The sequence below is a fragment of the Coregonus lavaretus genome, assembly GCF_964263955.1.
Source record: "Coregonus lavaretus genome assembly, chromosome: 27".
In the NCBI taxonomy this organism is placed as follows: Eukaryota; Metazoa; Chordata; class Actinopteri; order Salmoniformes; family Salmonidae; genus Coregonus; species Coregonus lavaretus.
In genome coordinates, this window is record NC_140014.1 from 29,273,363 (window position 1) to 29,296,279 (window position 22,917).

General features: G+C 42.4%; 1 protein-coding gene across 4 annotated transcripts; it reads right to left on the reverse strand.

The window, feature by feature from the left end:
- Positions 1-1,670: 1,670 nt before the first annotated feature.
- Positions 1,671-15,404, reverse strand: LOC311102346 (uncharacterized protein). Of its 4 annotated transcripts, none has more exons than XM_084143660.1 (8): positions 15,351-15,404; positions 14,119-14,194; positions 12,906-13,050; positions 4,795-4,948; positions 4,514-4,583; positions 4,286-4,399; positions 3,869-3,958; positions 1,671-3,750 (listed from the first exon to the last, which is right to left on the reverse strand). In XM_084143660.1, exons 3-8 carry the CDS (start codon positions 13,037-13,039, stop codon positions 2,384-2,386), a joined length of 1,929 nt encoding a protein of 642 aa, XP_083999786.1. In that variant the 5' UTR covers positions 13,040-13,050; positions 14,119-14,194; positions 15,351-15,404; the 3' UTR covers positions 1,671-2,383. The 4 variants fall into 4 exon arrangements, with proteins under 4 accessions (XP_083999786.1, XP_083999787.1, XP_083999788.1 ...); XM_084143661.1 differs by lacking the exon at positions 15,351-15,404 and adding an exon at positions 14,298-14,356 and having other exon boundaries at positions 12,906-13,047; XM_084143662.1 differs by lacking the exon at positions 15,351-15,404 and adding an exon at positions 14,298-14,356 and having other exon boundaries at positions 4,882-4,948.
- Between the last annotated feature and the right edge of the window lie 7,513 nt (positions 15,405-22,917).

The following is a 22,917-nucleotide window of genomic DNA, read 5'->3' on the forward strand; positions in this document are numbered from 1 at the left end:
CCACAAAATTGCTGCAGAAACAATTCGGTCTTACAAAACATTTGGCGTTGAGCAATGTCCTTGTAGTTTTATATTCTTAATGTTGCGTAATGTTAGAGTAAAACAGCTCAAAGACATTGCACTTATTTCAACAAGACTTATGGGCATGCTATAATAGTTGAGCGAAAGGCATATTTTTCTCTCAATGCCTACTTTTAAAAGGTATGTGCTAGGGTTGTGTATTTAAGTTTCATTTCCTGACCTTAGTTCCTGCGGTGTCCCCACCCTTCCTCAGAAGGAATGCACAGCAGCCAGCTGGGTTTTAGAGGGGCTCAATGTGTCACCTTCTTTGGCATCTCACTTTCCATTGACGGAGAGAAATCCAGTAACAGATATTGAGTTGTACCGCCTCACTGTGGTGAGATAAAGAAATTGCATCTGCACACAAAAGCACTTGCACACAGTATATTGAATTGGAATTATATTAGGTGTTTCATTTCCCCATGCCCCTTCAAGAATGTGATATTTCTATAGTGGTTTAATTAATTTCAGATTGTGTCATTCATTCCCTCAAATGGTTGAGGGAATGAATGAGGTACAGATTTCCAATGTACTATTTTAATGGTGTATTACATCTGTCCTCTTGAATTTCATTCTTCTAAGCCTAAATGTTCTAATGATGACATACATTTTACAACCCAGATTTATATTTGTTTTATATTGTACAGAAAATCTAAATGATTGGTTTTACCCCTCGCCTGTAAAGCTTTGAATAAATAAATGAAAATGCCTACTACTTACTAAAACTACATACTGTGTACTAATAGTATTACATACTATTTACAATGTACTGTTTAGTAAAAATGTATGCAGTAAGCAACAAATATCAACATACTACTCAGCCGTGCTCAAACGCGCTTGTTCCCTATTCTGATTATCAGCTGTTGTCAAACACACGTGAGTGTGAAAAGACGATTATCTTCCTCAATAGTGTGTAGCGAATTCATAGAGATAGTTAGAGGATGCAACATTCTATCTGTCCCATTATGGCGTCTGTGTGAGCATGGGCAGCGCCATTGAGGCCAACTCCATTTTGAAGTAGTACATTTTAGTACAGTTGGTAAACAAACTGAAAGGGTGCATACTGCCATCAGGAGTGTGTCATCTGAACAGGTATAAAGCCAAGGTTGGCAATTTACTGCCTCTACAGTTATGGAATATTTGCGCACAAGTCTAATTCATTGGCTGATCCATCCTTGGACCTGGATGGAATTATGTGAGCCTTCCTTAACCCATAGGAAGTACCACCCAGTTGACTACTTCAAAATGGTGAAAGTCCTCAATGGCGGTGCCCATGCTAAAACAGGCTTTTGGCCACTGGAGTCCTCTGTCATTCTCTGTGCACAAATTCTACTTGATGAAAAGCCAAAATTAGAATGACATCCTGGCACTTAAAGCATACAAAATGTTCTAAACGTCATATACTATAAAACATTTTTCATACCCAAAAAGCCTTCTATTTATAACGCAAGTACGGGTATTCAGACACACCCATAATGTTGTCAATTTAATTTGTTGATATATATAAATTATTTATTAAGAATGCAACACTATTGTCATTCAAGTATAATGTTTGTAATTCTAGAGAGGGAGAGAGTCTTAAGTGGACCAAATTGAATGAATCTCAAAGAAACCAGTAACTCATAGATTTATTACTGTGTAATTGCCACTTCACCCTGTAATGTATTAGTACATACAAACATAAAGCCTACTCTGGAACATGTTAGGGGACCCAGTTCTACTCTGGGCCTAAGGTCCTCCCTTATGGAATGTGTAGCATAGCATTGTGTTGTACGGAGTTTAATGCAAAGCTAATAAAAGGACTGGAAATAGTGTATAAGAAGGATAGTGAGATATAAAGTGTTACTTTATATGTGGACTGGGTACAACCCTTATCATCTGAGACATGTTACATCTAGAAATACGACACAGTTGAGTATACTAGCATTGACGACATTATAACACACATTTGCAGTGCTTTATAAGTCTTATGAGATATTCTACGATTATCATCTCTCCACTTCTCTCCGGTAATGGAGGTGAAAATCCCTCCTGTTTTTCATCCTTCCATTGAGGCACAGGGGGTGGAGTGGTACTTTAACTAAACCCTCCTCTACCTCCTCCACCAATGAGAGAGGGCTTGTCAGGTCAAGCCCTTCTCCTGCCTCTGTGACTGTGGTTGTTATTGGCTCATTGTCAGGCAGTGTAGTTGCGCTCGATTTCTGGACCAGTTCAGCTATGGTTTCATACCCAGGGGTTACCAGATCCCCTGGCTCTGTGACTGTAGTTGTCATAGGGTCATCTTCAGGCAGTGTGGTTGCACTCGAATCCTGGACCAGTTCAGCTATGGTCTCATAGCCTGGTCCGCTGGCTCGGTGACTGTGGTTGTGTCATCGTCAGGCTGTGTGGTTGATTCATGGACCAGTTCAGCTATGGTTTGATAGCCTGGGGTTGCCAGGTCCACTTCCACAGAGAGTTCATCAGGAGTGAGCTCCCCAATGATCTCATAGGTGTGCTGGGGTCGGACACACAGGGAAGGCCCCTGGTTCTGGTCCTCACCCTCCACATGACCCTCTACTTCAAGCTGAGGGATAAAGCTGGAGCTGAACTCCGCAGGGGCCTCCAGGAGATCAAGGTTGTTCATGACGGGGACATTGAGGAGGTCAATGTCATTCATGATGAGAACATCCACAGGTGCAAGGCTGTCCACGATTGCGACATCCACAGGTTCAAGGCAGTCCACGATGGGGGCATCCACGATGGGGACATCTATGATGGGAGCATCCAGCTCCAGGGTGTCAATAATATTTACGATGGGGGTATCTGGAGTGTCAAGGTCATTGATGACAGGAATGTCCAGAGGTTCAAGGCTGTTCACAATGAAGGCATCCAGCACCAGTGTGTCAAGACTGTTCATGACTGGGGCATCCAGGGTCTCTAAGCCAACTGGAGCATTCAGGATATCAAGGTAATTAATGACAGTGGCATCCGCATGTTCAACAGGTTCAAGGCTGCTCACGATGGAAGCATCCACAGGTTCAACCAATTCAAGGCTGCTCACGATGGGTGCATCCACGATGGGGGCTTGCAGAGGTTCAAGGCTGTTCACAATGGGGACATCCATGATGGGGAGATCCACTAAGGGGGCTTCCACAAGTTCAAGGCTGCTCATGATGGGGACATCCACGATGGGGTCTTCCACAGGTTCAAGACTGCTCACGATGGGGACATCCAGAGGTTCAAGGATGGGGACATCAACAGGTTCAAGGCTGCTCATGATGGGGACATCCACGATGGGGGCTTCCACAGGTTCAAGACTGCTCAGGATGGGGGCATCAACAGGTTCAAGGCTGTTCACAATGGGGACATCCATGATGGGGAGATCCACTAAGGGGGCTTCCACAAGTTCAAGGCTGCTCATGATGTGGACATCCACGATGGGGTCTTCCACAGGTTCAAGAGTGCTCATGATGGGGACATCCAGAGGTTCAAGGATGGGGACATCAACTGGTTCAAGGCTGCTCATGATGGAGACATCCACGATGGTGGCTTCCACAGGTTTAAGACTGCTCACGATGGTGGCATCTAGGGTGTCCTCTGAATAGACAGGTGGGGATACAGACTCAAGGGGGGTGTCGACTTTCACCATGGTAATGGGGGCTGGGATTGAGTGGAGCTCAGGTGTGAAATTCAGGACGTCACTCAGGTCACCTACAAGGTGAGAGAATAAGTAAATAATTGAGAAGTTTCACTTAACCTGAAGCTTAGCCAAAGAGAGATTGAGCCCCATTAGTTTGAGGAAATGCACATGCGATTTCAGATAGCCTACCAATGTCGACGGTGGTGGGAGGCGAAGGAGATCTAATCGTCATGGCTACGGGGCTTCCATTTGCAATCTCTAAGGCACCTGAAGAATCACCTGCATGGCATCAAAACACACCTGTAAAACTCACCCACTACACTTGTGTGAAAGACATAGGCTGTGTCCCAATAATATCTCCTTTCTTCTAAAATGTACACTTGTTCTACTTCCCACAAATCTAACAGCATTGGATTGGTATAGGCAAGGGAGTTTCCATCAATATTCATTATACCAGTCATTTCCTTTCAAATCAGTGAAGGGAAGTGAACAAGTGTACATGTTGGGAGGTAGGAGAGATTAATGAACGCAACCAGACACATGGGAGAAATACGGAGGTAGAGAGACACTTAGAGAGAGTGAAACAGAGATTGGTGAAGGTAGCACCTTGATCAGGTGCCTCCCTGTGGCTCCTCCAGGGTTTCAACCTGGTGCCATACTGCTCAGCAGGAGGCTGCTCTGGGACACCAATAACACTGTCCTCAGGTCTGGGACTGAAATCTAACCAAGGAGGAGATGAAAACCAAACACACTGTAAGACAACCATTTCTCTTCTGCTCTGTTCGTTGTAATTAGATAACACCTGAAAAAAAGTGTAACAGTTGGGTTTCCCACCTCTCTCGTCTTTTCTGATGTCATTGATCATGGGATTCTCCCTGGCAGCCAGGGCATCCTCCAGCTTCACCTGTCAATCAAAATCATAATCAGCAAATGACATCACAGCTATACTGGGTTCAGAATAACCCCCCCCCACTGGTGGTCTCTGGACAAAGTACTTGCAAAAGGATTCCATCCATCCCTCCCTCCCTCCCTCCCTTCCTTCACTCCCTTCAACCCCATTTGATCCCTTCTACTCATTCCTTCCTTCCTCCGCATCTCCCTGCCTCCCATCTTACCGACTTCTGAGCGCCTACCCCCATCCCAAGTGTAACCCTGGTCAGGACATAGCTGTCATCATTGTTGTTGCCTGTCCCAGCTCTCACCACTCTGACCAGCTGTGACTGGGTTCTGTCCACCTCCTCACCACCATCCCGGAGCTCAAAGGAATGCCTGTGGAACACAACACAAACTAGAGAATCAGAACTTGTACAACAAATATCTACTGATGCTTACAGTATGATTTACAGCAGCATACCACCCTGCATCCCAGTGCTGGCTTGCCTCTGAAGGTAAGCAGGGGTCGGTCCCTGGATGGGAGACCAGATGCTGCTGGAAGTGGTGTTGGAGGACCAGTAGGGGGCACTATTCCCTCTGGTCTAAGGAGTTCCCAATGCCCCAGGGCAGTGAAGGGGACATTGCCCTGCGCAGGGTGCCATCTTTCGGAGGGGACGTTAAACGGGTGTCCTAACTCTCTGGTCATTAAAAATATAATGGCACTTATTGCACGAGTAGGGGGGTTAACCCCGGTGTCCTGGCAAAATTCCCATCCTGGTCTCATTTCTATCATGACCACCTAATAATTATATTCATTACTAATAGGCATATATCACTCCTCACCTCTCCACCATACTAACTGATGTGTGGTGAGCGTTCTGCTTCTACTAAGCTACACACACACGGTCAAAAGTTTTAGAACACCTAATCATTCAAGGGTTTTAATTTTTTTTACATTGTAAAATAATAGTGAAGACATCAAAAATTATGAAATAACCAAAAAAGTGTTAAACACTTCAAATAGCCACCCTTTGCCTTGATGACAGCTTTGCACATTCTTGGCATTCTCTCAACCAGCTTCATGAGGTAGTCACCTGGAATGCATTTCAATTAACAGGTGTGCCTTCTTAAAGTTAATTTTTGGAATTTCTTTCCTTCTTAATGCGTTTAAGCCAATCAGTTGTGTAGTGACAAGGTAGGGGGGTATACAGAAGATAGCCCTATTTGGTAAAAGACCAAGTCCATATTATGGCAAGAACAGCTCAAATAAGCAAAGAGAAATGACAGTCCATCATTACTTTAAGACATGTAGGTCAGTCAATACGGAACATTTCAAGAACTTCAAGTGCAGTCGCAAAAACCATCAAGCGTTATGATGAAACTGGCTCTCATGAGGACCGTCACAGGAATGGAAGACCCAGTGTTACCTCTGCTGCAGAGGATAAGTTCATTAGAGTTACCAGCCTCAGAAATTGCAGCCCAAATAAATGCTTCACAGAGTTCAAGTAACAGACACATCTCAACATCAACTGTTCAGAGGAGACTGTCCAACCGCTGTGTTTGTGAGACGCGTTGTGGGTGAACGGATGATCTCCGCATGTGCATTTCCCACCGTGAAGCATGGAGGAGGTGGTGTTATGGTGCTTTGCTGGTGACACTGGCCTGTGATTTATTTAGAATTCAAGGCACACTTAACCAGCATGGCTACCACAGCATTCGGCAGCGATACGCCATCCCATCGGGTTTGGGATTAGTGGGACTATCATTTGTTTTTCTACAGGACAATGACCCAACACACCTCCAGGCTGTGTAAGAACTATTTTACCAAGAAGGAGAGTGATGGAGTGCTGCATCAGATGACCTGTCCTCCACAATCCCCCGACCTCAACCCAATTGAGATGGTTTGGGATGAGTCGGACAGAAGAGTGAAGGAAAAGTGGCCAACAAGTGCTCAGCATATGTGGGAACTCCTTCAAGACTATTGGAAAAGCATTCCAGGTGAAGCTGGTTGAGAGAATGCCAAGAGTGTGCAAAGCTGTCATCAAGGCAAAGGGTGACTATTTGAATAATGTAAAATATACAGTGGGGAAAAAAAGTATTTAGTCAGCCACCAATTGTGCAAGTTCTCCCACTTAAAAAGATGAGAGAGGCCTGTAATTTTCATCATAGGTACACGTCAACTATGACAGACAAATTGAGAAAAAAAAATCCAGCAAATCACATTGTAGGATTTTTTATGAATTTATTTGCAAATTATGGTGGAAAATAAGTATTTGGTCACCTACAAACAAGCAAGATTTCTGGCTCTCACAGACCTGTAACTTCTTCTTTAAGAGGCTCCTCTGTCCTCCACTCGTTACCTGTATTAATGGCACCTGTTTGAACTTGTTATCAGTATAAAAGACACCTGTCCACAACCTCAAACAGTCACACTCCAAACTCCACTATGGCCAAGACCAAAGAGCTGTCAAAGGACACCAGAAACAAAATTGTAGACCTGCACCAGGCTGGGAAGACTGAATCTGCAATAGGTAAGCAGCTTGGTTTGAAGAAATCAACTGTGGGAGCAATTATTAGGAAATGGAAGACATACAAGACCACTGATAATCTCCCTCGATCTGGGGCTCCACGCAAGATCTCACCCCGTGGGGTCAAAATGATCACAAGAACGGTGAGCAAAAATCCCAGAACCACACGGGGGGACCTAGTGAATGACCTGCAGAGAGCTGGGACCAAAGTAACAAAGCCTACCATCAGTAACACACTACGCCGCCAGGGACTCAAATCCTGCAGTGCCAGACGTGTCCCCCTGCTTAAGCCAGTACATGTCCAGGCCCGTCTGAAGTTTGCTAGAGTGCATTTGGATGATCCAGAAGAGGATTGGGAGAATGTCATATGGTCAGATGAAACCTAAATAGAACTTTTTGGTAAAAACTCAACTCGTCGTGTTTGGAGGACAAAGAATGCTGAGTTGCATCCAAAGAACACCATACCTACTGTGAAGCATGGGGGTGGAAACATCATGCTTTGGGGCTGGTTTTCTGCAAAGGGACCAGGACGACTGATCCGTGTAAAGGAAAGAATGAATGGGGCCATGTATCGTGAAATTTTGAGTGAAAACCTCCTTCCATCAGCAAGGGAAGATGAAACGTGGCTGGGTCTTTCAGCATGACAATGATCCCAAACACACCGCCCGGGCAACGAAGGAGTGGCTTCGTAAGAAGCATTTCAAGGTCCTGGAGTGGCCTAGCCAGTCTCCAGATCTCAACCCCATAGAAAATCTTTGGAGGGAGTTGAAAGTCTGTGTTGCCCAGCGACAGCCCCAAAACATCACTGCTCTAGAGGAGATCTGCATGGAGGAATGGGCCAAAATACCAGCAACAGTGTGTGAAAACCTTGTGAAGACTAACAGAAAACGTTTGACCTGTGTCATTGCCAACAAAGGGTATATAACAAAGTATTGAGAAACTTTTGTTATTGACCAAATACTTATTTTCCACCATAATTTGCAAATAAATTCATAAAAAATCCTACAATGTGATTTTCTGGATTTTTTTTCCTCATTTTGTCTGTCATAGTTGACGTGTACCTATGATGAAAATTACAGGCCTCTCTCATCTTTTTACGTGGGAGAACTTGCACAATTGGTGGCTGACTAAATACTTTTTTTCCCCACTGTATATTGATTTGTTTAACACTTTTTTGGTTACACACGCACAGTGCATTCGGAAAGTATTTAGACCCCTTGACTTTTTCCACATTTTGTTACATTACAGCCTTATTGTAAAATATTTTTATTGATTTTTTTTATCCTCAATCTACACACAATACCCCATAACAACAAAGCAAAAACAGGTTTTTAGAATTTCTTGCAAATGTATTACAAGCAGAAAACTTAAAATATCACATTTACATAAGTATTCAGACGCTTTACGCTTTGTTGAAGCACCTTTGGCAGAGATTACAGCCTCGAGTCTACTTGGGTATGACGCTACAAGCTTGGCACACCTGTATTTGGGGAGTTTCTCCCATTCTTCTCCACAGATCCTGTCAAGCTCTGTCAGGTTGGACGGGGAGCGTCGATGCACAGATTTGTTCAATCGGGTTCAAGTCCGGGATCTGGCTGGGCCACTCAAGGACATTCAGAGACTCGTCCCGAAGCCACTCCTGTGTTGTCTTGGCTGTGTGCTTAGGGACGTTGTCCTGTTGTAAGGTGAACCTTTGCCTCAGTCTGAGGTCCTGAGCACTCTGGAGCAGGTTTTCATCAAGCATCTCTCTGTACTTTGCTCCGTTCATCTTTCCCTCGATCCTGACTAGTCTCTCAGTCCCTACCGCTGAAAAACATCCCCACAGCATGATGCTGCCACCACTATGCTTCACCGTAGGGATGGTGCCAGATTTCCTCCAGACGTGACACTTGGCATTCAGGCCAAAGAGTTCAATCTTGGTTTCATCAGACCAAAGAATCTTGTTTCTCATGGTCTGAGAGTCTTTAGGTGCCTTTTGGGAAACTCCAAGCGGGCTGTCATGTACCTTTTACTGAGGAGTGGCTTGTGTCTGGCCACTCTACCATAAAGGCCTGATTGGTGGAGTGCTGCAGAGATGGAGGCCACTGTGTTGTTGGGGACCTTCAATGCTGCAGAAGTTTTTTTTGATACCTTTTCCCAGATCTGTGCCTCGACACAATCCTGTCTCAGAGATCTACGGACAATTCCTTCGACCTCATGGCTTGGTTTTTGCTCTGACATGCACTGTCAATTGTGGGACCTTATATAGACAGGTCACGTCCAATCAATTGAATTTACCACAGGTGGACTCCAATCAAGTTGTAGAAACATCTCAAGGATGATCAATGGAAACAGGATGCACCTGAGCTCAATTTCGAGTCTCATTGCAAAGGGTCTGAATACTTATGTAAATAAAAGGTATCTGTTTTTTATTGTTAATACATTTGCAAAAAAACTTGTTTTCCCTTTGTCGTTAATCGGGTATTGTATGTAGGATAATTAAAAAAAAAAACAATTTTAGAATAAGGCTGTAATGTAACAAAATATGGAAAAAGTCAAGTGGTCTGAATACTTTACGCACTGTACTTCCATACATTTTTCAACTGACATGTACCTTTCCACAGATGGGTCATATTAGTGTGTAGCCCAAACTGTTCGGATGCTACAGGCAGAAGTTGGCAGATCGGCTATACCGACTTCAGACGAGCCCCAAGATGCTTGTGGGGGTCGTAGAGCAAAACGGAACAAGATCGTGTTCATGAGAGTCTCATCTTTCCATAGATGGGTCATAATAATTTGTAGGCCAAATCATTCGGACGCTACAGACAATTTTGTGAGAAGACCGATTTTCGGGATGTCTCATGGTCTGACAAACACAGCTCTAGCTCTGTCACCCCAGATGCGGAAGTGCGACATAGGCGGATACGGTGGACTGAGATGTATCCAATGCATCTCTAGCTTAAATTGACGGATTTCTATAGGGATTTTTGTTATTATGCTAATTATATTTCCGCGAGGGCACGGACATCGACCTTAGGGGGTTAAAGAGCAACTTCCCCTAAAAAACTACTTCTCATTTAGAAAACAGCCTATGTGGTATCGATATGAGTCAGAAACATGTATTCTGCTGTCAAAATTGACCACAAAGTGTAAATAGTATAATTTGGTGTAGCACCTGCGAGGCACAGCTGAGCATACATTTAAATAATTTGCTTCCCCAAACTGTTGCCACAAAGTTGGAAGCACTGAATCGTCTAGAATGTAATTGTTTGCTGTAGCGTTAAGATTTCCCTTCACTGGAACTAAGGGGCCTAGCCCGAACCATGATTCGTCCATTGGCCATAGAAACCCATTTCATGAAGCTCCTGACGAACAGTTATTGTGCTGACGTTGCTTCCAGAGGCAATTTGGAACTCGATAGTGAATGTTGCAAGCGAGGACAGACGATTTTTACGGGCTACGCGCTTCAGCACTCGGCGGTCCCATTCTGTAAGCTTGTGACCCACTTCGCGGCTAAGCCGTTGTTGCTCCTAGACGTTTCCACTTCACAATAACAGCACTTACAGTTGACCGGGGCAATTTTACGAAATGACTTGTTGGAAAGGTGGCATCCTATGACGGTGCCACGTTGAAAGTCACTGAGTTCTTCAGTAAGGCCATTCTACTACCAATGTTACCTATGGAGATTACATGGCTGTGTGCTCAGTTTTACCCGTTGCTGGCAGGTGTATGTGACTGAAATAGCCGAATCCACTCATTTGAAGGGGTGTCCACATACTTTTGTATATATAGTGTAAGTACCTGCAGCTGATGGTCATGGTGCTTTAAAGACAACTGGGAACTTGAAAAAAAATAATGACGTCTGTGAACTTCAGGTCGGAATGTCGGAGCTTTAGAAAGATGCCCAAGTTTCCGAGTTGGATGACTGTTCAAAACTATTTTTCCCAGTTGTCTGGAACACAGCATTAGTCTCAGCAGAGGGAGGGAGAGAGCAGAAGAGGGTCTGCCTCTCACTGTCTCGCTCTCTCCTGCCTTTACTCTGGTGAGGCTGACCAGAAAGAGGGGACACAGTCTTCCACCTGATGGCGAAACTCGAGTCGCACCGCATCTGCCTCAGGCACAAATTCATGTTGTTCCTATGACCAGAAAGAGTGAAATGTTCCTTGATATTAAATAGACACGACTAGCTGCTAATAATAATAATAATAATAATAATAATAATAATAATAAAACCACAGGGCTATCGATACACTTGTCTACTCATTCATTGCAGCTGCAACGCGAGTGGAAGTAGAGAGAAGAGCATTTTATGTTTTGTAATAGTGTTGAATAAAAACAGCGTTGACAGTGCTGAATAAAACTTAGACATGAACTCACTCTTAAAAACAGCAGCTCTTTGCTGTATTCTTTGACAGTCTCTCGCTGGTCATGGTTTTAAAAGTTATGAAATCTCTCATAGGCGAGTATAAAACTTTGCTGTGGCCGGGGTTGTGGAAGCTGTAACTAGGCACGGTGATAACTCTAAAAGTAGCAGAGATCCCCCTCTGGAATATGTAGAGTATATCATGTTCAACAATATATTGAAAAATTATCCAAATCAACAATTTATCCAAATCAACAATATTCATAAATGTAAGAAATGTGTTGTTGAAATCAAAATACTACTCATAGTACAGAGCAAGCGGTAAAGCTTCATATGACACCAACTTTTGCTTTGTAGCACATACAGATGAAACATTATGGATTCTTAAAGGAGGCCTGGGTGAGGCCAAAATGTCATAAATATGCCAACTTTGATTAATTATTTCTCAATTATGCTTTCAGATACAAATGGCTAATACATGTCAACAATCCTTCCACCAAAGGACCTTTCTATGGATACAATTTAGTGAAAATCCCCCAAATCATGGTATTTTTCTTTGTTCTAGATTTGTGAGGAATCACCCATTAGTCTGATTGTATCACAGGAGGGAACTGTTGCACTGACACTATCAAATCATTGGAGACATGCATAGAATGCAGTGTTTGAAGGTATGTGTATTCTCTCTCAAAAAAGAAAGAAAGAGATTTTTTCCTTCCTCAGACAATGAGTGATTTACTGGTGGTATCGACCTATACATTACATTATGTACGTTATGTGAAATGTGTCTCGTAATGTAGAGCCAGAGGGGCCTATTCCTCATACCAGAGGAATTCCCGGAGAGTGTGTGTGTTAGTGCATGCGTTAGAGACATATTTTGGTTTATGACAAGACAAAAGCACTCAATATGGCATTCAAAGACTCAATTATCCTATCAGGCGTAGAGTATCAGGAGGCTGCTGAGGGCAGGACGGCTCATAATAATGGCTGGAACGGCGCAAATGGAATGGCATCAAATACATGGAAAAAATGTTTGATGTATTTGATACCATTCCCCTGATTCCACTCCAGTCATTACCACAAGCCCGTCCTCCCCATTTAAGGCGCCACCAACCTCCTGTGGTGTAGAGTATCATGACATTGATCCATAAGTACACTGTGAGCATTCCTACATATACATTACTTTTATAGTCATGGTTTACATGTAAAACCACTCTTTCCATAGCCGCAGTGGATAGGAGAAAGTGTTCTGGAATTTTAACCTGAGGCTATCATGTACTGTAGGGAGGGGTGAACTGGTTGTAGCCTGGAGCACTGCACTCCATGCATGTTTCATTCATACATTAACCTACACCTCATACCTGTAAGCCTGCCATGTATGGTAATATACTCACAGGCATCAAATGCTCGCTCTTATGCAACAAAATAAGAAGTTATGTTATGGTCCCTGAGAAATACAAAATCATTAAATTAATTTATCACTGACCTTCTGCAGTTAGTGCAGAGGGCGAGAATGATGGAGAGGAGGAGGAAGAGCAGAGAGAACACGACGACCTCTGAAGAGAATGACCCCAACCCTGGCGCTGCCCACGACCCCATGACCTCTCTCACCTGCACCATGGCAACTGCTGCTGCAGGGGGACACGTGAGTGAGCAAGGTGGAGAGAAAGAGAGAGCGGGTGGGTGAATGCATGCTTCCGTGTGTGCTTGGGTGAAATACAAGCATTTCATCTACTGAAAGAAGTGTTTAGCTTGTGTATAGTTGGATTGATGATGTCAATATGTACTTATGGCCACATTTATGGTTACATGATCAAAGAGAAATAGCCAAAACAGAGCAGAGTACACATTTGTATATATAGTTGAACATAATATACTCTATGGGCATTTCACAATTCCAGATACAGATGTCAAATACATGTCAACAATAATTTTTCCAAAGGAGGGCATTTCCACAGTAACACAGACTTTTTTGCCCTGGTTTAGTGAGGAATCACCCTATTCTCATACAATACCCAGCCCTGTCTGCACCCATATCTACTAAAGGAGGTGTTGGCTACTTGCTTATAGCACTTGAGGGTGAGGGGCCTGGTTACACCCTTACAGTAGATGGTAAGACAGCAAAAACGTTTCCACTATCTTAAACAAAATAGTGAGGGATGTATATATTGCTGGCAGTAATCAGCACCAATATTTAAACCCCCCAAAATATGTGCCTATAAGAATAATGTGCACATGGACAAAAGAAAAAAGGACAGGACAGACAGACAAATTCATTGCACAAATAAGATAACACTGACGATTGCTGGAATACAATCCAACAAATAAGCCTGTAATTATGAGAGCAGAGACAACAATGCAGCCCTACCGGACCACATCAAATACATCACTTACTGATGACAGGAAAAGTCCTATTTTCTGATAGGCTACTCTCACTTAAATACTGTTCATTAATTAATCAATCACTTACTGCACTTGCTCAATCAATGATTGGGATAGCAGCAAAAACAATGTCTGTACAGTGTTATCAACAAGTGTGAGAAACATTCGAATCAAAGTAAAAACAAAATGGAAATGGTGATAAACACTTGTCTAAAAAAAGTGATCTAAAAACAGTGAAACAAAAGAAAAACGACAGATACATGACATGTTCATTGTGCACATGGCTTCTACAGTATTTCATACAAGAGAGGACTTACCTTGTGATTCACAGGGATAACATCTTGACTGTTACAATCCAATCAAACGCATAACCCAAGTCCATCTGTCAACATCCTGTGTTTCCAATAGCAGATAGAAAAATACACAGTTATTAACATTCAAATCAAATAAACATCTGACAACTGATATCATTAACATTGTTTATATTATATTCTACCATTCCAAGTGTGACATAATGTCAGTTCCATTCTGTGTTCTCTGAAACACTTTCACCTGGTGGGAGGGGTCTCACTGCCACTGCCAATCAATGACCCATTGATTTGAGCCAATCAAAATGGGCTGGTGTTCATTGAAAAGCCTTTTGATAGGATGATACAAAAGCCTGTTCTCATAAAAATTAGAGCGCTCGTTCTACTCCTCTCTCTGTACCTGGGGTGTATTCACTAGGAACCAAACAGAACCAAACAGAACCAAAGGGAACACATTTTTTTTTTTTCACCTTTATTTAACCAGGTAAACCAGTTGAGAACAAGTTCTCATTTACAACTGCGACCTGGTCAAGATAAAGCAAAGCAGTGCGATAAAAACAACAACACAGAGTTACATATGGGGTAAAACAAAACAAAGTCAAAAATACAACAGAAATACATATATATACAGTGTGTGCAAATGTAGCAAGTTATGGAGGTAAGGCAATAAATAGGCTATAGTGCAAAATAATTACAATTAGTATTAACACTGGAATGATAGATGTGCAAGAGATGATGTGCAAATAGAGATACTGGGGTACAAATGAGCAAAATAAATAACAATATAGGGATGAGGTAGTTGGGCGGGCTAATTTCAGATGGGCTGTGTACAGGTGCAGTGATCGGTAAGGTGCTCTGACAACTGATGCTTAAAGTTAGTGAGGGAGATAAATGTCTCCAGCTAAATTAATTTGTCTAATAGAAACTCTCTGTTTTTAACTGTATGGACAAATGATTACACCCCTGAAGTGAACAATCTAAACAATCAAAAAATCCAAACAACCTACAGTGTATTGCAGATAAATATTGAAATGTAAAATCTTCGTCCATGTAACCCATGAGCAAATACTGTAATCCTTACACACACACTCATGCACACACACACACACACACCCTGTATGCTTGCACAGAGGAACAGGTTGTTTCGACCACACCGGAAAACTCACACTTCAAAGAACAGTGTTAATGAACAGGTTTTCCCTGCCACCTAAATCTTAGACTGTAGCCTACGGCAATCTTACCATTCACACTCTCCACTAATTACACTCAGTTTAGTTTTTTAAAGTCCTTATTTTATCAAGAAATACAAAAAACTATTCTAAATTCTTCATCAGAGTGCAGCTCAGTTCTGAGAGGAATATCATGTGAATAACTGTGACCGCTCCACTGTTCTGAGAGGAATGTCATGAGAATAACTGTGACCGCTCCACTGTATCGAAACAGATTCCTCTGTCCTCAAAAGCCAGCCAGTTTACTCATTGACAGCCTTGAACACACAGGACAGAGGGCAAATACTGAACAGCACTGGCATTTGTACGTGTTAAAGGGACATTACTAACTTTCACTGTACAGACTGTGAAGGCTGTAATACTGAAACACACACTATCTTTCTCTCTCTTTCTTTTTTTAATTCATCTCTTTCAAGAGGCTCTTGTGTTCTGGGAATTGGCATCAAGCAGTTGTTGATGTTCTCGTACAAGACTGTGACAGAGTATCTCTTGCTGTGCATGCATTTGTGACAGATAAGGGGTTACTGTACAGTGATATCAAACTGACAACTATTTTATCAGTGCACAGCAGCCGCCAACTGATGTTTAACCCTTGATAACTGGTGGCGGGTAGAGTATTGTGACCCCAGCTGTGTGCGCCACTGAGATGATAGAGGGAGAGAAAGGAGATGAGAAACACCAGTTCATATTGTGTATGACACATGACAGTTTGAGGAGATTTAAAATGCGAACAAGCAGATACAGTATTCATGGAGTATATACTGTACAGTATTCACACAAAGGCCCACAAGCACACACACACACGTACAAATAACACACACAAACACACAGATGAAGAGAAATGATTACTCACAGATTAAAAATATTTCGCAGGGTCAGACCGCTTGACCTCTGACCTTGTCACAGACGGTCAACAGACAGCGACACCTCCTCACCCAAATGTGCCATGTCAATATGGTACAGTACAGCCACCACCTCTCTCCCTCTCTGTCTGTCTCTGTCACACTAACTTTCTCTGTCTCTCTGTTCTCTTCTCACTGATCTCTGATTCCATTTGTCATTCAGCAGCAAGCAATTCTTTCTTTCTCGCTCAATGTGACACACTTGTCATATTCTGGCATGCTTTATCTCTCTCTCACACCCTCCTGATAAGAGTTAACATGTCTGCCTTTAGTCTAGCTTTCAGAATCACAACTATCACAGCTCAACTTTATTACGTTAAGTATATGAACGTTTTATATGTAAAGACCTGCACAGATATTGTAATTTTACGAAACACTTCACATTCAACCCTTACATGAGTGTGTTTTTATTACTGGGAAAGTATTACTCTTAAAACAGTGCAACGAGTTCATTACGTATTGTTGCACTGTGCTTACAGCAGTGAAAAGTAAGTACTTCTTAAAAAGCAGTAAAAGCCCAGTGTCATTATGTGAGAGGTGAATACAATGTGCAGGTTGGCATTCATTGCCATGAATCTTGACCTGGAGGAGGCAGCTCCACAAAGTCATAAAATCAGATTTTAAACCTAACCCCAATCTTAACCCTAACCTTAACCACACTGCTAACCCTAAACTTAAATGAAGACCAAAAAGCTTTCATTAATTTTTACAATATAGACAATTCTGACATTGCAGCTGACCAATCTAGTGTCAGTGTGCCATTACGTGAGAGGTGAATACAGTGGCTGTGTGTTTGAGGCGAAGCTAGAACGTCGTAGAGGAGTTTTAGCATGATGTCAACCCAGTGTGCTTAGTGAGACATACCAACAGGGTCTCACCTATCTTCACAGACACACACAGCAGCCATGGCTCAATAAACCTGTGTATGTGACTGTGTGTGCATTCATGTGAAGAGGATCACATTGCTGCAAGATGCATGTGTGTGGTCCTCTGTAGCTCAGCTGGTAGAGCACGGCGCTTGTAACGCCTAGGTAGTGGGTTCGATCCCCGGGACCACCCATACACAAAAATGTATGCACGCATGACTGTAAGTCACTTTGGATAAAAGCGTCTGCTAAATGGCATATTATTATATGTGTCAGAATGTATAGTTTATTGTTTGAAAAATTACAATTGAAACAATGTGAACATAAACAGTGTGAACTTCTAAAAATCTTTCCAATAGAAACATACTCAATCAAATGTATTTTATAAAGCCCTTTTTACATCAGCAGTTGTCACAAAGAGCTTTACAAGATACCCAGCCAAAAACCACAAAGAGCAAGCAATACACAGTGGCTTAGACAAACTCCCTAGACAGGCAGGAACATAGGAATAAACCGAGGGGTGGCCAGTCCTCTTCTGGCTGTGCCCAGTGTAGTCACATAATCATTGTTCTTGGTGCAAAAGTATTCATATTTGCTTCACAACTCTCCCTGCAGTAGATAGTAATGACAGTAGACACTGCCTCCCTATGGCCAAAGGTGCACACTACAAATGAAACAACCTTTTCAACCATCTCAACATTTTCTAAGCCTATGATCATCAATGGCTTAAAGTTAGATGTCATGTCATCGTAGGAAGGCATTACAATGTATTACAATTCATCTTACAATTCCCAAATTTCTGTATCCTTCCTCTTTGACCCTTTCTTCCTCTGCTCTCTACCTCCCTCCATCTTCCCTTCAATCCCCCTATCAATCTGTCCTCCTTCCTCAGCCTCCTCTCCACCCGTCTCCTCATGGCCACATCTGTCAGCTTGCGACAGAACACCAGCTCTCTCTCTCTCCCACTCTCTCTCTACCTCCTTCCATCCTCCCTTCCCTCCCATCTCTCTATGTGTCCTCCTTCCTCAGCCTCCTCTTCACCCGTCTCCACATGACCACAGCTGTCAGCTCGCTACAGAACACCAAGACAGGAAATGACACGGCTGCCACCAGGTGGCGGCACTCCCCGTGCTCACTCGTCAAGAACACCCGCCGGGACAGGAAGTCCTCAAGCACAGCTTCCTGTTGGGTCAGCGTGCAGAGGGAGAGGAGGAAGTGGAAGAGCTGGTGCCCGTGGCCGATGACGTCACAACGCCCTGGGAAGGAACACTCAGAAAAGGAAAGGATAAGCAGAACGCCACCAAGAGGAACAGCAACACCTGTGTGTGACATCAGTGTCAACAAATGTGCTCTACATGCAGAATCCTCTTGTCAACCTCCCAACTTCTTCTCTATCTCACTCTCTCCCTCTTTCCCCCTCCCTCTCTCTCTCTCCCGCTCTCTCTCTCTCACCTGAATTGCTTGTAGGGTCATCACAGAGTTGTCTCCCCGGGTCCTGCAGACCAGGCGATGGGCCACGGGACTGATATGCTAACATTTAGCAGCAAACATACTTTTAGATGTCCTGAATAAACTTATAAACACTTGCAACAATTTCAGGGATTTTACTGAGTTACAGTTCATATAAGGAAATCAGTCAATTGAAATAAATTCATTAGGCCCTAATCTATGGATTCCACATGACTGGGCAGGGGTGCAGCCATGGGTGAGCCAGGCCCAGCCAATCAGAATGAGTTTTTCCCCACAAAGGGGCTTTAATACAGACAGAAAAATTCCTCCGTTTCATCAGCTGTCCGGGTGGCTGGTCTCAGAAGATCCCGCAGGTAAAGAAGCCGGATGTGGAGGTCCTGGGCTGGCGTGGTTACATAAGGTCTGTGGTTGTTAGGCCGGTTGGACTTACTGCCAAATTCTCTAAAACGACGTTGGAGGCGGCTTATGGTAGAGAAATGAACATTTAGTTCTCTGGCAACAGCTCTGGTGGACATTCCTACAGTCAGCATGCCAATTGCATGCTCCCTCAAAACTTGAGACATCTTTTGTGTGACAAAACTGCACATTTTAGAGTGGCATTTTATTGTCCTCAGCACAAAGTGCATCTGTGTAATGATCATGCTTTTTAATCAGCTTCTTGATATGCCACACCTGTCAGGTGGATGGATTATTTTGGAGAAATGCTCATTAACAGGGATGTAAACAAATTTGTGCACACAAGTTGAGAGAAATAAGCTTTTTGTGCGTTTGGAACATTTCTGGGATCTTTTATTTCAGCTCATGAAACATGGGACCAACAATTTACATGTTTCGTTTTTATTTTTGTTCAGTATAAAAGCACAACCAAATTCTAATAGAAAAACGTCTGATCTTTGGTTTAGTTGTCATCTAAATGACTTATTACTGCACTGTCAACCGTTTAATAATAGTTAGGTGGGTGCTTACATTTGTCCTATTTCACACATGTACAAATGTGTATTATATGTGAATTGGACATTTGTTTTTTGTATATTCCACTGCCCCTGAGACACCCTCGGAGAGTGGGGTCACGGCCAGGGATCATCCACTATTGAAGATGACCCTGGAGCAATTAGGGTTAAGTGCCTTGCTCAAGGGCACATCGACAGATTTTTCAACTAGCCAGCTCGGTGACACAAACCAGCGACTTTATGATTACTGGCCCAATATTCTTAACCGCTAGGCTACCTGCCATTCAAAAGTCACAGCAAAGTTCAAATGGGAATACAATGTCAGATATTTTGCATTTATACAACAACTTAATGTGTTATCACTTTGCTTCAAGGACAAGGTAGCTGTTCTGGAAAGAGACAAGTACTTGAGAGGAACGTATATCTTCCTCAACGAGGACTATCCTGAAGCTGTGCGCCAGAAGAGGGAAGAACTTATCCTAGCCATGAAAGCTGCCAGAGCGCTTGGGGACATTGCTTACATCCGCTATGACAGGCTCATTGTCCACCCTCCCTCCCAAAAGCCTGGAAGGGATGAGAGAGCCAAGCCTATGGGTTCGTAGCTTAAACCCCTCAGCACACACACACACACTTACACACACCAACTGATTAATGGACGGATTAATGTATATATTTTTCTCTTGCTTTGTTTGCTATTTTCCATATTATGTCTATCGCTGATGAGCTACCCAGGAAAGGGCTGAAAATAGCCCATATTAATATATATGTAGCCTTAGAAATAAGGTTAATGAAATCAATAACTTACTAACATCAGATAACATTCATATATTAGCCATTTCTTAGACTCACTTAGATAATGAATTTGATGATACAGTAGTAGCAATACAATGATATAAGATCTATAGAAGAGACAGGAATGCTTATGAGGGAGGTGTTGCTGTATATATTCAGAGTCATATCCCTGTAATGCTTAAAGAAGATCTTATGTCAAGTGTTATTGAAGTGTTGTGGTTGCAGGTTCACTTGGCACATCTAAAGCCTTTTCTTTTGGGGTGTTGCTTTAGGCCACCAAGTGCTAACAGTCAGTATCTAAATAATATGTGTGAAATGCTTGATAGTGTATGTGACGTAAACAGAGAGGTCTACTTTCTTGGGGACCTGAATATTGACTGGTTTTCATCAAAGTTGTCCACTCAAGAGGAAGCTTCTCGCTGTATCCAGTGCCTGTAATCTGGTTCAGGTTATTAATCAACCTACAAGGGGGGTTACAAACACTACAGGAACAAGATCATCCACTAGTATTGATCACACTTTTACTAATACTGTAGAACTTTGTTCTAAAGCTGTATCCGTACCCATTGGATGCAGTGATCACAATATAGTGGCTATATCCAGGAAAGCCAAAGTTCTAAAAGCTGGGCCTAAAATAGTGTATAAGAGATCATACAAAAGATTTTGCTGTGACTCTTATGTGGATGATGTTAAAAATATTTGTTGGTCTGATGTGGTTAATAAGGAGCACCTAGACGCTGCACTTGATGAATTTATGAAATTGCTTCTTCCAATTATTGATAAACATGCACCTGTTAAGAATCTGACTGTTAGAACTGTTAAGGCTCCATGGATTGATGAGGAATTGAAAAACGGTATGGTTGAAAGAGACGGGGCTAAAGGAGTGGCTAATAAGTCTGGCTGCACATTTGACTGGCTGACTTACTGCAAATTGAGAAATTATGTGACTAAACTCAACAAAAAGAAGAAGAAACTGTATTATGAAGCCAAGATCAATTAGAATGATGGAAAACAAACTTTGGAGTACTTTAAATGAAATGATGGGCAGAAAGACAAATTCAACTCTTCTTTAATCGAATCAGATGGCTTATTTATCACAAAACCATTTGATGTTGCCAATTATTTTAATGATTACTTCATTGGCAAAGTGGTCAAACTTAGGCAGGAAATGCCAACAACAAACAGAGAGCCATTGTACTCAAGTATAAAAAAAATGTATATGGAAAAAAAGCATTGCAAGTTTGAATTTTGTAAAGTTAGTGTGGGAGAGGTGGAAAAATTATTGTTATCGATCAATAATGACAAACCTCCTGGCATTGACAACTTGGAAAGTGTAGTAACTTGACAAGGAATGCCCACACGCATTTCAATATTACTTTCCTTAACTTTCAACCTAAGAAATAAAAGGTGTACAGCCATGTACAAACAGTACAAATACAGCAAAACGATACAGCCCGCTCAACATGTGGTGGAGTCGCATTGTACAGATCTGACTCTGGGTGATGACATCATCAAAGGGGAAAGGTCACGGTCAATGCCAATAATAACCATGCACACATGAATAATAATCATACTATACTGCAGGTAAGTACAACACATATTCAATGTAATTATTTATATAGTGTCCACACTATAACAGAAAGCTACTGAGGATGGTAGCTGACTATAGCCACTCCTATTTGTCATATATTTAATCTGAGCCTAGAGGAAACTTTTCATTCTCAGGCCTGGAGGGAAGCCAAAGTCATTCTGCTACCCAAGAGTTGTAAATAGCCTTTACTGGTTCTAACAGCAGACCTATCAGCTTGCTGCCAGCTCTTAGCAAACTGTTGGAAAAAAATGGTGTTCGACCAAATACAATGCTACTTCTCTGTAAACAAATTAACAACAGACTTTCAGCAGGCTTATAGAGAAGGGCAATCAACATGTACTGCGCTGACACAAATGTCTGATGATTGGTTGAAAGAAATTTATAATAAGAAGATTGTGGGAGCTGTACTGTTAGATTTCAGTGCAGCCTTTGATATTATTGACCATAACCTGTTGTTGAGAACTTATGTGTTATGGCTTTTCAACCTCTGCCATATCATGGATTCAGAGCTATCTATCTAATAGAACTCAGATGGTTTTCTTTAATGGAAGCTTCTCTAATGTCAAACATGTAAAGTGGGGTGTACCGCAGGGCAGCTCTCTAGGCCCTCTACTCTTTTTTTATTTTTACCAATGACCTGCCACTGGCATTAAACAAAGCATGTGTGTCCATGTATGCTTATGACTCATTTAACCATATACGCATCAGCAACCACAGCTAATTAAGTCACTGAAACCCTTAACAAAGAGTTGCAGTCTGTTTTGGAATGGGTGGCCAGTAATAAACTGGTCCTGAACATCTCTAAAACTAAGAGCATCAGCTGAATCTGGTAATGAATGGTGTAGTTGTTGAACAAGTTGAGGAGACTAAATTACTTGGTGTTACCTTAGATTGTAAACTGTCATGTTGTAAAGATGGGGAGAGGTCTGTCAGTAATAAAGAGATGTTCTGCTTTTTTGACACCACACTCCATAAAGCAAGTCCTGCAGGCTCTAGTTTTATCTTATC